The 13,237-nt window shown below is 41.8% G+C and overlaps 1 protein-coding gene across 1 annotated transcript; it reads left to right on the forward strand.

Annotated features, from left to right (window-relative positions):
- Window positions 1-9,803: 9,803 nt before the first annotated feature.
- Window positions 9,804-13,237, forward strand: heyl (hes related family bHLH transcription factor with YRPW motif like). The gene is made up of 5 exons (XM_068747448.1): window positions 9,804-9,883; window positions 11,738-11,804; window positions 11,898-11,981; window positions 12,311-12,392; window positions 12,558-13,237. The coding sequence occupies exons 1-5, from the start codon at window positions 9,804-9,806 to the stop codon at window positions 13,235-13,237; spliced, it is 993 nt and encodes a 330-aa protein (XP_068603549.1).

Consider the following 13,237-nt stretch of genomic DNA (forward strand, 5'->3'; position numbering starts at 1 on the left):
TGTGTCCAAACGATTACAGTATTCAATTGTATGGATTTGGTGACTTCGTATTTGTAAAAATTAAAAAAAATCATTAAAAAATGACAACAATCGTTTGCTTCCCAATCAGACAGAGACTTATCAGACTAAATCTAATCTTGTCTGTAAACAATTTAAAGTGCCATGATCACAAAATAGGATGTAAGTCCTTGGTTTGGTCTCCAAGAAGACTTTATATTTCTTATGCTGTTTAGAAAGATGGATATTTACATAAACATTTTGGAAATGTTAATGTTTTGTATAAACTACAATCTTCTTTCTGAGGTTTTTATGATATATTTTATTTTAATTGCTCCTTGTATCTGCATTCTGTGCATTAATTTATGGAACCACTCAAAATATATTGAAGGTGGTTGGTAAAATATAACTCTCGTGTTTCAGGTGAATGATCCATGTTTTAAATACATATCCAATGCATGGCTCAGAACACAAAAACATACGCCTATACAAGTTTCTTAATACCGTTAAATACTTGTTGACAACAGCAAATGTAACTTCAATGAAGTTTTACTTTTTGCCACTATCGTCCACTGTAAAAATATTAGCAATGGTTGCAATGATGGTGACAGTAATCTTGTTGGGAATAACCTGACAGTGTCACCTTCTTTCTTACATCTAATCCAGCATGCTGCTGCACAACCGCAGGCAGCCTGCTCTTTCCCACTTAGTCTGCTCAAGAACACTTTGTCATTTGTCTTTGATTTAAGAGAGAAAATAGTTCCTTTTTATTTTATTTTTGGACACAACAAGAACAAACAAGTATATTGTTCAGCACCGGTCCACGCCCTCTCAGCACAAGTCTCTGCTCTCAGAAGTATTTTTACCCTGAAGCGAATTATTTGTTTCAGATATTTTCCCATGGCAAACAAGGCAAACACAAAGGCTTCGTGGTGGCCTGGGGAAACCACAGGGTAGGCATACATGAACCTCCATACTCACTCTCTTTTGAAAAGACAATTTATAGCACCTCATAAAAACTCTATTCATGCTTATAAGCGCTAAATATAGACTAGTATAAACCAGCCGGGTTTGACTCAGTCCTTGTAAACTTGACCTGATGGGGCGTTGTGTCCAGCCGGCGGCAGGCCAACCGTCCGCTGACCCAGCTGGCCACCGAGAATAACCTTAAGTAAAGCTGCAACTGGTTGAACTTTGAGGTCGCTCTGCCTGCTGACCTTATTCTTAGTTAGATCCAAGGAAACACAAGTCTTTGTTTTTTGGTCTTTTGTTGGCAAATGGGCAGGAAACTCCTTCTCCTCAGACTTTTCACAGCACCACATTTGAGTTTGTGCAACATTGGTTCCTGTGTGGCATTTTAATGCCAGTTCACACTATAGCATAGCCATAATATTTTAGATTTTTTTTTTCAATAGACTTTGGCTAATGTGAGTAGGATGTGGTATGATTTACTGATCAAAGCCCAGTCTAAAAAGAAAATAGCTGCAGCAGTGACTTTTATGGTCTGCCTCCAGCTTTAGGACCTCACTCATTGTGTGTGTTAGCCGCTGTGAGGCCAACGACTGGCACAGAGGTCTCCAGCAGCACCCCTCTGGGTCCCTGTGGTCTGTGCCTCTGCACATAACAGCCACTTAGGTCGGCATTTTCCCAGGCTGAAGACAACACACCATGGTGGCAACACGAGCCACAGAGAAGGTCTGATTAAAGAGTAGGGACAATGGAGGGAGAGAGGCAGCGGTGGCATTTTCCATCTCCGCCACTGTCTCCTGAGGGGACCAAGTATGTGCCGTGAAATGTTTGAATTATCCCAGAATCTCTGGAATTCAGACAGAGGCACCACAGAGAGGACCCTCAGCCGGGGATCAAAGAGCTTTGACAGGAGTGCGGTGGACTGGTGGTGAAGTCGAGGGCATGGAGTGTGAGTTTGTGTGCGCGCGCTTGTGCGTCTTGAAACAGATAAAGACGACACTTGAATTTTAATCATATGTTCTTTTATCTCTACATGCTTAAAGATGGTTTAAAAAAAGGCCTTGTTTGATTTTGTCAGTGAACACTGAAAAATAGATTGAATAGGCAGTGTGTGTGTGTGTGAGTCGCCGTTCGTTTTATCCTCCATGGGATCAGATAATACAATCATAGCCAATCAATGGGAGGCTAATCGAGCAGGCGCCTCTCTTTAATTTGGAGACAACACTCTCCTCGGGGGTGGCAAACGAAGAGAAAAGCCATAATGAGAAACCTCATCCCTCTCTTGCCTTTTATCGCACTCTGTAATTATCAATAATCGTCAATAATCTGGCGACGTCTGTCTCCTGCTATCCTTTCTTCCCTTGCTGGAAAGGAAATGTAACACAGTCTGAAATAAAGCTGCCGGCCCTTTTTATTATTGTATATTTAGCAGCAGGACAGAATAGTAAATGGAGCCGTCCCAGACCACAAACTTCCGGCAGCGCAAGGCCTCAGCGCTGGCTGGCTGTCTTTGCCACAGCCACGTCCAAAGATCAAAGTGTCCTGTACTATAAACAGTTAGCTAGTCCGTCCTCAGGCAGCTTTGTGTCTGAGAAAGACAGCATGTGATTGTGCGTGAGCCACACGCACAGTGTATAGAATTAGTTCACATAAATATGCCTTTTAGCAAGACGTCTTTGCATGAACTTCAGTTGGGCGTTGCTCGGCTCATTTTACTGGAGCACTGATGCACCGGACTCCAGTAAAATCTCACTTTGACTTTTAACAAGACGGTATATTTACCTGTGGATTCATTTAGATCGATAATAACGGGAAAATGATGTTTTCTCGTTTAAATCCACAATGTCAAAGCAGTTTAATGCTTGCAACATGAATGGGCTTTGGACACGCGTTAGACATGAGAAGCACAGCTGGGAAATACTTCATTTAATATATTTTTGTTTACTCTTTAATTGAAACTGTTGGTTGTAATAAAATAAAAAAAATATTGCAAGCAGAGCCTTATTCAGTCATCAAGGCATCCATTAGTCAAGACATTTATAAGTGTCACTCTGAAACATGGAGACATCTTTCCTACAGCAGTATCTTCCCTGTCTTTCCCTGCACACTCACTATAATCACCCATCACTGGCGGTAGGTTTTTGTGCTGGTTTTATGGGCTTATGGCTGCTCCTCTGAGCTGCCGCTGGAACGAGGTGTCCACTGGACGTCTCCCTGATAAGGCTGCAATCTGAGGTGTAAAGTTAGAAGAGGGATTTGGCAAAGTGAGAGGCTGTAAGAGGGAAGCAGCCCAGGGTGTGTATGGGGAGCATGAAACAAGGATGGAGCCTTGTCCTGGATTTAAGAGGCCTGCTGAATGATGCACGTCTTCTCACTGGATGCCTTCTCTCTGCACACTGAAATGGAAAACTGATATAGAGGCATGAAGCATTCCATGATTCTATGCAATAATATTTGTCATCAGCCTACCAGTTGAAACTTTTGAACAACACTACTCTTACATCGGCTAATATTAACTTGATTTTACTTGATCCTGATGTATTAGCGAACTATAGGCCAGCTTCAAAGCTTCTATTTCTGTCAAATATTTTAGAGAAAGCAGTTGGGTTAGGCCGGGTCAGCTGTGCGAGTTCTTACAAGGCAATAAATTATTTGAGGGTTTTCCCATCAGGTTTCAGAGCTCATCATAGCACAGAGACAGCATTAGTTAAAGTTACTAACGGCCTTTTAATGGCATCTGATAATGGACTTATCGCCATGCTCATGTTATTAGATCTCAGTGCAGCCTTTTGACACAATAGAATAGATCATTCTGTTACAGAGGCTGGAACTTTCCGTTGATGTTAGAGTGTCTGCATTGAACTGGTTTAGATCATATTTATCTGATACATTTGAGTCTCTCTCTCTCTCTCTCTCTCAACCCAGCCGGTTCAAGACAGATGGTCGCCCACAATGAGTCTTAGGTTCTGTCCAAGGTTTCTGCCTGTTAAAGGGAAATTTTTCCTTGCGTCCGTCGCCAAAGTGCTTGCTCTTGCGGGTTAAGTTAGGGGTCTTTCCCTGGAGATCTTCCCCTGCTACACATGTAAAGTGCCTTGAGATAACTTTCTGTTATGATCTGGCCCTATAGAAATAAAAATGAATTGAAGAAATTTCATTAACCCCTCCTGAGCCTTCAAATCAGGCTCAGCCGCATGCATGGCTGGGGGGCACAAAGTGGATCAATCCTGAACTCTTTCATTTTTCACTTTTGTCTTTTCCTCCTCCTTTCTTTCTCTGTAGCCATAAAAGATTTTTGTCCTTCTTGTGATGTGGCGGAGGAGTGCAGTCACAATGAACTGATTACGGATCAGGGCCGGCGTGCCTTTGAGTCATGCCATTGAACTACATTCTTTAAGCACTTAAAAATAGTAACAGTTGCCTTTTTTTAAGGATTGTTTCTTTCTTCATTGAAGGACTTTGGGGCATCTCTTTTTTGTAGATCGGAATCATAACCAGATTTCTCTCTTTTTTTCCCCCTCGTCCCCTTCTCTTTCATTTTGTTATTAGGGGTTTGTTTAATCTCTGGAAAAAAAAATTCTGTGTGAAAGGCGACATTCTTTCAGGAGTATGTTTTGTTGTTTTAGGTTTGTGCGTTTTGTTGGTTTTTGCCAATGCTGGAATAAAAAGTGTCAGTTTGTGCCAAAACCTCATGAAGTACAGATAAAAAAAAAAAGGAGCTGTGTGAGAGGGAGGCCACGGCATCCTGACAAAGATATGGTCTGCACAGGCACAGAGCTTTACAAATGATGATCTCCAGGGGGAAAAGTGGGTGACAAAACAGGGGAGGATGGAGGGAAAGAGGAGAAACAATTGTGGATGGATTTGTGGGAGGAGGAGGAAGGTTGGTATCGGGGAAGGGGGGGGGGGGGGGGATAACACAGAGCAGTAGGGAGGGAGTGGAGGAGATGAGAGGGGAAACATTCCCCTTTGCCCACATTAAAGACATAAAAAAGAAAACAAACAGAAAAACATGTCTGACATAAAGAGGCTGGTTTCCGCGGCGACAGCACAATGGCTGCCTGTGGCTCGCGGGGCCCTCGCCGTCCTGTCTGGGGCCCGGCACCAGCGAAAGTCACCGCAGTCACAGGGCCCATCAGCATGTGTGTGTGCGTGTGCGTGTGTGTGTGTGTGTGTGTGTTTGAAACATGGAGAATGTCATCAAAAACCTAGTACTGTGGGAACCGCCATGAAAGGGACCCCACTCAGAAGCCACAAAAGTTCCTTTCTGCTTCTTCTCTTCAGTTTTTCGCCTCGTTATTTATCTGTTTGTTGGGGAGCCAGAGAAGGAGGAAGGACCCCCACTCTCTCTCCCTCGCTCTCTATGTCTCTCGTTCTCTGACAGAAAGCATGACCCCCTCACTGCAGCCCTCCTGCCCTCCTGACATCTCACATCACGGTGGCGACTATCTCAAACATATGCTGGCTGTGTCCAACTCCATCTCCGTGGCGCTTTGTTCACACCTCATGTCAATTCAATCAGTCTTTGGAAACACTCTGAAGAAACAAACCTGGCGTTCCCAGGAATGACGCCACATATATTAAGCTTATTCTGAGTGAATCATGGCGACGGCAATGCCACGGGTCCCAGACATTCCTTGTGTGTCTGAAGGGCAGATTATTCCCTCATGGGCACACTCTGGGCATTGCCAAGCTACTGCAGTGCCAGTTCCCATGCCATTCCAATCTTGACCCAAGTGACTTGAACAATGGATATAAAGGCCTCATACCAATAAGATATCAACACAAACATACACCAGGGCTGCATGCAGGGCTCTAACACACTGAACGTAAACATTGCCTATAATGCCATTTGAGTTCATCTGAACAGCTGGATTCGAGTGCCTTCGTAAATTGTTTAAATATACTAATAGCTACAAACAAATTAATATTTAGAATCTATTTAGCATTATCATAAACTTGCCAGTTAATTTTTTTAAGGTCAAATTTCTAGCATAATAATTAACTACCGGTAACTACATGTTCTCTCTGTCCTGTGAAAACAAATTGCTGTGAAATGAAATATTATTTATTACTTTTTGTGTTGAGAAATGTTATTGCATCTTAGGCCCAAAAAAAGACACAGCCGACTTAAAATCAAAATAAATGCTATTGCGTGATAAGTAGCTCTTTCTGTTAAGTGCTGAAGTGGAATTGAACTTAAAAATAGTGTTAATAAAATAAAAAAAGAACCAGTTTGCCTCATTGCTGTTTTGGTCTACTTGTGTAAATTGTTGAATAAAGAACAGACAGGATGTGTCTCTAAATCCGTTGACATTCCTTTTGAAAATACAAGAAACAATTAAAAAAAAAATCTGCTTAAAGATTTATAAATAACAACTTTCACTACTGCAGCATTTAATTAGATTTTCCTCTTTAAAAAAAAGATCAAATAAAGAAAATGCCAATGCAAAAGAGGAGCCATCATTGCATTGATCGAAAATACACAAGACAATTCTGAGTTATACTTTGCACCAAGAACAGAGAGAATGATGAATGGAGTGGGAAAGATAGACTATGTTCCCTGTATTAAAAATCTGGGAGGCTAAATTAAAATTATTTCATTAATGTTGTTATGTGTTTTTCATAATTAGTTCTATAAAGACATTTTTGATATTTTTTGTCTTTGCCACAAACTTAATTTTTTTACATTTCGTTTATTTGCAAAAAACATTCGACAAGGTCCCTTCAAAATTCAATTTGGTGACTATAAAATAGCTTTGGTCTCATTTCTGTCTCTTTTTAAAGCTGCACCTCATACAGATGGTATTGTTCATTTTTTGTCACATCATCTCAGCTATAAATTTGATTTCTTTCTTTCCGTGAAGATGAATTACAATGTCACTTTAATTGCTACATATTCACTTTAAATATATTTGTATATTGTATAGACATAAAAGAAAAAAATTTAATTGCCGTTGCATGACATATATATCACTATTTTGAAATTGAACACCCTGAGTGAATTCACAAATCCAGAGCTTTGTTTGTTTGTAACTATGCACATTTGTCAGAAATGTGAAAAGTTCATACATGTCTTTATATATATATATATATTAAATGTTAATGTTTCTTTTTCAGCTGTTGAGTGCCGTTTTTTTCTGCAGTATCCACATGAAAATGCTTAAAAACACAGTAGAAATGATCAAAATCAGATATACAGTGAGCCAAAACTGATCGCTTATTCGATCTGACAGGAATACAGAAAAATAAATCCGTAACAGAATATCCTGCTGCGCTTGTTCCATTTCACAGAGTTTCAAACAATCAAACAATAGCAATAGTCATGCATTCTGCATTATAGATTGTGGGTCTGTATTGTCCACATTCGTGTGAAGAATTGGTGTATAAGTGTGTGCGTGTGCTTGCATGAATCACTTCATGGCAGAAGTGTGTGCATGTGTGTGAGTGTTCACACATGCATGTTCCCATTGTGCATGTGTGCGTGTGTGTGCAAATTGTAAAAGCATGAGCTTCTTAATTTCAATAAGGGACGTTGCCTTGTTGTGGTTTGGGGGGAGATGGGAGGGAGACAACTTGAAGTGGCCAAGTGAGATCGCCAGAAATCTCCCAGAATTCCATCTCACCACTCGGTGCCAGCTCACTCTGTTTTTTGTTTGCCTCCTCCGTGCTCCCTTCACTCACAGTCACCATGAAGCCATTTTCATAATCAATGTATTTATTTATTTGTTAATCTTCTCAACTACTTTCCAATTTGTGCATGTACTGGATTCGGCACTGTCAGGTTAAAAAGATGAGTGAAAACAGAATTATTAATAAAAGATTTTTTAATGGTGTCACAAAAAAAGAATGTTTTACTTTGAAAGACGGGGGATGGGTGCTAAAAATAACAACAGAGGAGTCGGAACCCTGACTTCATTGATGTCGCTTTTTTTCAGACTCTTTCTTCCCCGTTTTCTGATGCCAAAATTACATCCAGATCTGAATTAAGGAATGATTGGTAATGAAAGGAAGGGTGGGGGGGGTGGGGAGACGGAGAGGGATTTCTCTTCTCTGTTAGTCCTGACTCATGCTCACCACAATAAAATCCCTCTTGGTGATGCTCACACTGATTACTGACTTGGGTATTACAAACACACGCCCATGCACATGTTTCGAGTTATTTATTACTTTACACAACACGATGTGATAAATTGAGGCGACTAGGCCTTCTTTTCATCTTACGCAAACTTGTGAGACAAAAAAAGAAACGCAAGCCTATCTGAGAAGATCGATTGTTTAATAAACTTTACAGATACGAAGAAACATCTGGACCAAGAGAATTAAATGCATTACATTACATTAACATCCAATTTTATTTAGACTTTGCATGTTGCAACCCAGAAGGCGAAACAAAGTAGTCAATGGCAAAAAAAGAAAAAACATGTTTGTTCGTACACAACGATCTTATCCTAATGCACAGGATGATGTTTGATCACACCCTTCCATTCCGCCAGGGAGGAAGAGGTGCAGTCAGCTGGACATTGTGTGGAAGGGGGCATGCCTCTTTGCCCCTCTCCATCTGTCACGCACACACATATCGCAAACATCCCATGGTGGCAGCAGAACAGTATGCTAACTGCTGCAAAGGCCCATGTGCATAAGCATGTGATCATGCAGAGCGTGCTGCCATGTCCAGTGAAGAGCCCCGAGGCTCACACATGGTCACATTCTGGAATATTTGGGTGTTTTTTTATTTGACGCGCTTTGTTCTCACTTTCTAAAACTTTTTTTGTTGCAATGATTCCAACGAAAAACACATTTTCTAAAAATGATCAATCAGCCGTGCGTTTGATAAATGGCTAATGGTGGTTAATAATTATCCAATAAGGTTGCCAGGGTAACATATCGTTAGCCTCATAGCATAATTGCCCATCACCAACAGCAACAGGCATTGCCTAAGACTTAGGCAATTATTCTTCTTATTAGGCTAACGATATGAGTCACTGACTGGAAATCACTGGTTTTACTCCTTAGGTGTATTTAAGATGTATTAAGTAAGATACTGTCTGTGTATGAAGGGAAAGAATGTGCATCATCAGTTACTTCACGTTATTATTGTTTTCGCTCCGCTGCCTCTCTCTCTTATCCTCTCAGTCACCTTTTTGTTAGTGGTCCTAGAGTCAAACTATATGAAAACTCCCCTGCAGATGATGCAAATGCAGCTGCCATCTTTTTCTACAAATTAAAGGAGGTTCAAGAGAAGAAGAAAGAAGGAAGGAAGGAGAGCAGAATGAGATTGGAGGCTAATTGACTGAGGATGACTGAGCAAAGAGGTGGAAAAATGGGGTAGGGTGGGAGGGGAGGAGGGTGACAAGATGGGGAAGGCCAGATTAAAGGGAAGGAGGAGGGACAGGGAGAAGAGGCGGGGGAGCCAAAAACTGGCAGCCCAACTGCCAAAGTCCTATTTTGTCACTGGGAGTCTGTGACACAGAGACGGAGCCAAGAGAGACATAAGAGGGAGACAGAAAGTGAGACTATGATTGGATACCAGTAATAAAGTAGAGGACTTGAGCAGCTTGTGAATTCTCTTTGTTGCCATGGACCCTTGGGGGTCGATCGATTGGCACTGCTGACTCACAGAGGATGGGACAGAAGGTTCTTGAAGAACCAACAAGCGACAAGAAGTAAGGACGAGACGGTTTTATAAGAAACCGTGCAAAAGAGCGAGGAGCACGCAGAGTGAGCGCTTCATCTGCAGAGCGTCGCCTCCACAGAGCCCAGAGATTGACCAACAGGATCACCCAAAGCCATCGGTCCATCCACTCAGTCCATCCGCTCAGTCGCCATCGGGCAGAGACATGAAGAGACCCCACGACTACAGCTCGCCAGACTCGGACACAGATGAGTTTATAGACGTGGGACAAGAAGACGGCTTCTGGTGAGCATCTGCTAACCACACCTGAGGTTCCCCTCCGGTCACACTTATCAGGAAAGTCGCACGTCGGCAGGATGATTCTGGATTTAAGTTTCAGAAGATTATGTGGTTTTTTTTAAGTAATATTTTTAAAAAAATCTGTGATTCATAAGGAGTTTACAATGTTGTTGTTTTACATTCAATTTAAAGAGTTTTTTTTATTTATTTATATAGTAACATAATGTAATAGTATAAGGAGTCTAGCATTACTGCAAAAAGTTTGGACATTCCTTAGAGCTTCTGTTATTAAGTTTAACTTCAGTCCTCTGGCAACAAAATTCCTGCATTCACTGATGAAATGTTCATGGATTTTCCCCTCAAATTAAAACTGTTATATTTTCACATCTTAAGTCATAGAAAATACACATTTTAATAGACAAAGCATGAATGACAATCATAGAGACAAAGGTTAAATTACACAGCAGAGATTTCATTCAGTGTATTTTTTAAATCCATTAAATATGGAAAATATAATGTAATACATTTTTAAAAAAATATTATGATTATTATTACAATTCAAAATGTAATAAAAACGATTGTCCTCATGTCTGATTAAAAAAAAGGATTGTGATGTGAGGTTTGTGATCCTTTCCAGAACAGGACATTAAAAAAAAAGAATATCAAATTAAACTAAAAGGGGAATGAGAGGAAAAATACTAAAGCATGGATTCTAGAAACACTTAAAACATTCAAGGAGCACTGTATATCAGTGAATAAAGTATAGACAGTACATCATTAAAACACATTTACTTGAGCATATGTCATTATCTAACTTCAATATTTTTGCTTTATTATGGCTATTTAGTTAATTTGATTATTGTACTTTCTACAACACTTATTATCAATCCATTTGTTTTATAATATAACTTATAATCACTGTAGTTTTAGATAAGTTAGTTATATTTGTACTCATAATTCTAACATATCGATACAGATGTGAAGCCGCAGGAGGAAAAAGTTGTCGGAGGCAAACTGCATCAGGCGCAAACTGAAATACGTTTTTTACTTCAACACTCTTTGAACTTTTCAATACAGATGCGACAATCGTAGCGAAGCTTTTTCAACTGCAAAACGTGTGACAGACGATGAGATTTTTACATTTAAAATAAATTGCTAAAATTCCTTGGCCTTCCTTCAAAAGTAAAGATCAAAGGGGATTATTGATTACATTTGTCTTGCGTGCATCATTCAAAAACACATTCACATCAGTACTGGTTACGTCACCAGCAATGAGCGAACCAGTCACACTAAGAGCGGCTTGGATGAATCTAATTGCCATGTGACGTGCAAAGAGAAGACAGCGCTGCTTTCTTTTCTTCAGCCCATCATCAAACATGAAACTAAACAAAAGCACACAGCTAAATTGGCAGCCTTCATGTTAAAAATCTAATAGAAAAGTCTCTGGTGGGGGCAGATTGAAGGGAACCCCAAGCTGTCGGCCTCTTTCAGGTTCGTAAGAGGAGAGTTGGCGTACAAACACGATCCATATTGAGTGACTGAGAGGAGATCCGAGGCTAGCGAGTTAAAGCGTTGCCCTGAGGCTGCATAATCATCTTCACAAAAAGTGCTTTCGTTCGGATGGAAAGGAGAACAGCATGTCATTTCACTGAGGCTAATGTCCAGAAAGACATAAATCCAAAAGCAGTCCCCCTTTCCCTCCTCTGCAGGCCACTCCCCTGCCATTCTGTGCGCAACAAACAAATTAGATTGAAGGGAGCTGATGTGCCATCCCTCCTCTGTGTCATATTAAGGAGCGTAATAACAACAATATGCCGTAGAATCAAAGTCACCATGTCTCCCTCTGTCTCTATGTTGCAGCACAGTCACAGGGTCCATGTCTCCTGGCAGCACCTCTCAGATTCTGGCCCGAAAGAAGAGACGAGGGGTGAGTGGATTCTGGCCTTAGGCCTTACACTTTATTGGTCCTGTCCTAGTTTTGGTTGGTTCAGACTGGCCCTCTTTTCATCTTGTCATGTAGATCATAGAAAAGAGGCGCAGAGACCGGATAAACCACAGCTTGTCCGAGCTCAGGAGGCTGGTGCCCAGCGCTTTTGAGAAGCAGGTAATGTCCCATCGCTTTTATTCTTAATAATGATTAGAATTAGAGAGAAGTCATAAAATAGCAGTGGATGGGGGGGGGGGATCATGGACCCCTTTATCTGGATCTACCACTAAAATTCAGCGGTTTTGAGATGTCAGTGTCAGGATAATCCATCAAGGAGTTTAAAAGTTATTGACAAAAAGAAAAGAGAAAAGATACACAGACAAAGACACTGACAAACAAACAAATGGCAAATTGAAATGATGGCTTAAGCTCTTTGAGGAAGATAATAAGCGCTGCTCATAAAATCAGACGCAGCCGAGTCAGACGTTGCTCATTTTTCCCGGCAGGGCTCATCTAAGCTGGAGAAAGCCGAGATATTGCAGATGACTGTGGACCACCTCAAACTTCTGCACGCCATGGGAGGAAAAGGTGAGACTTCTGAGCTGCTTTCTAGACCTTTACACAGTTCTCGAAAAGACGGAAAATGCAATTGATTTGTATTTCTTACCAGAAAGTGGGCAAATATAATAATTCATTTATTGACTTCCTTGTTTTTTTACTTACATTTAAGCGACTTTTTCCTGTTTCGTTCAGGTTACTTTGACGTGAGGGCCCTAGCAGTCGACTACAGGACCTTGGGCTTTAGGGAGTGTGTTGGGGAGGTGGTGCGATACCTCAGTTCCCTTGACGGGGACTCCCCAGACCCTTTGGGAGCGCGCCTGGTGTCACACCTTTCACACTGCGCAAGTGAGCTCGACCCTCTTCTCTTACAGTCACCTCCAGCCGCTGCCCTGCACTTTCCTCCTTGGCCATGGTCATCTTTCCCTCAGATATCTCCCACCTCACAGGCCTCCTCTTCACCTCCCTTCCCTAGTGGACGAAGGGATTTGGCCCTGCTGGGGAGCTATCCATCCCGCGCTTCCCTCAGCCTTGCCCCCCTAGCCGGATGCCAGCAGGGCGCACCGCCGCTCCTCTCGCCTACTGCCCTGGCCACTGTCCACAGGGTGCCCTCCCTTCCAGCATCTCCAGCCATTGGCCCTTCCAGACCAACGATGCCGTCCCCTCACAGTGCCACCAGGGCCTCGCCTCTCCCTCTCCTCACCTCCTCCTCTCATTCTGCCTCCTCATCCTCTTCCACTTTATCATCTTCTGTGCCACTGCAAATCTCTTTCCGGCCCTTTGCGCCTCTGGGGTCTCCTACAGCCCAGCACAGGGGCTTAAGTGGATCGACCAAGTCCGCCCAAGGGTGGGGAACTGAGATTGGCGCTTTTTAA

Source organism: Brachionichthys hirsutus, chromosome 13 (assembly GCF_040956055.1).
Source record: "Brachionichthys hirsutus isolate HB-005 chromosome 13, CSIRO-AGI_Bhir_v1, whole genome shotgun sequence".
NCBI lineage: Eukaryota > Metazoa > Chordata > Actinopteri > Lophiiformes > Brachionichthyidae > Brachionichthys > Brachionichthys hirsutus.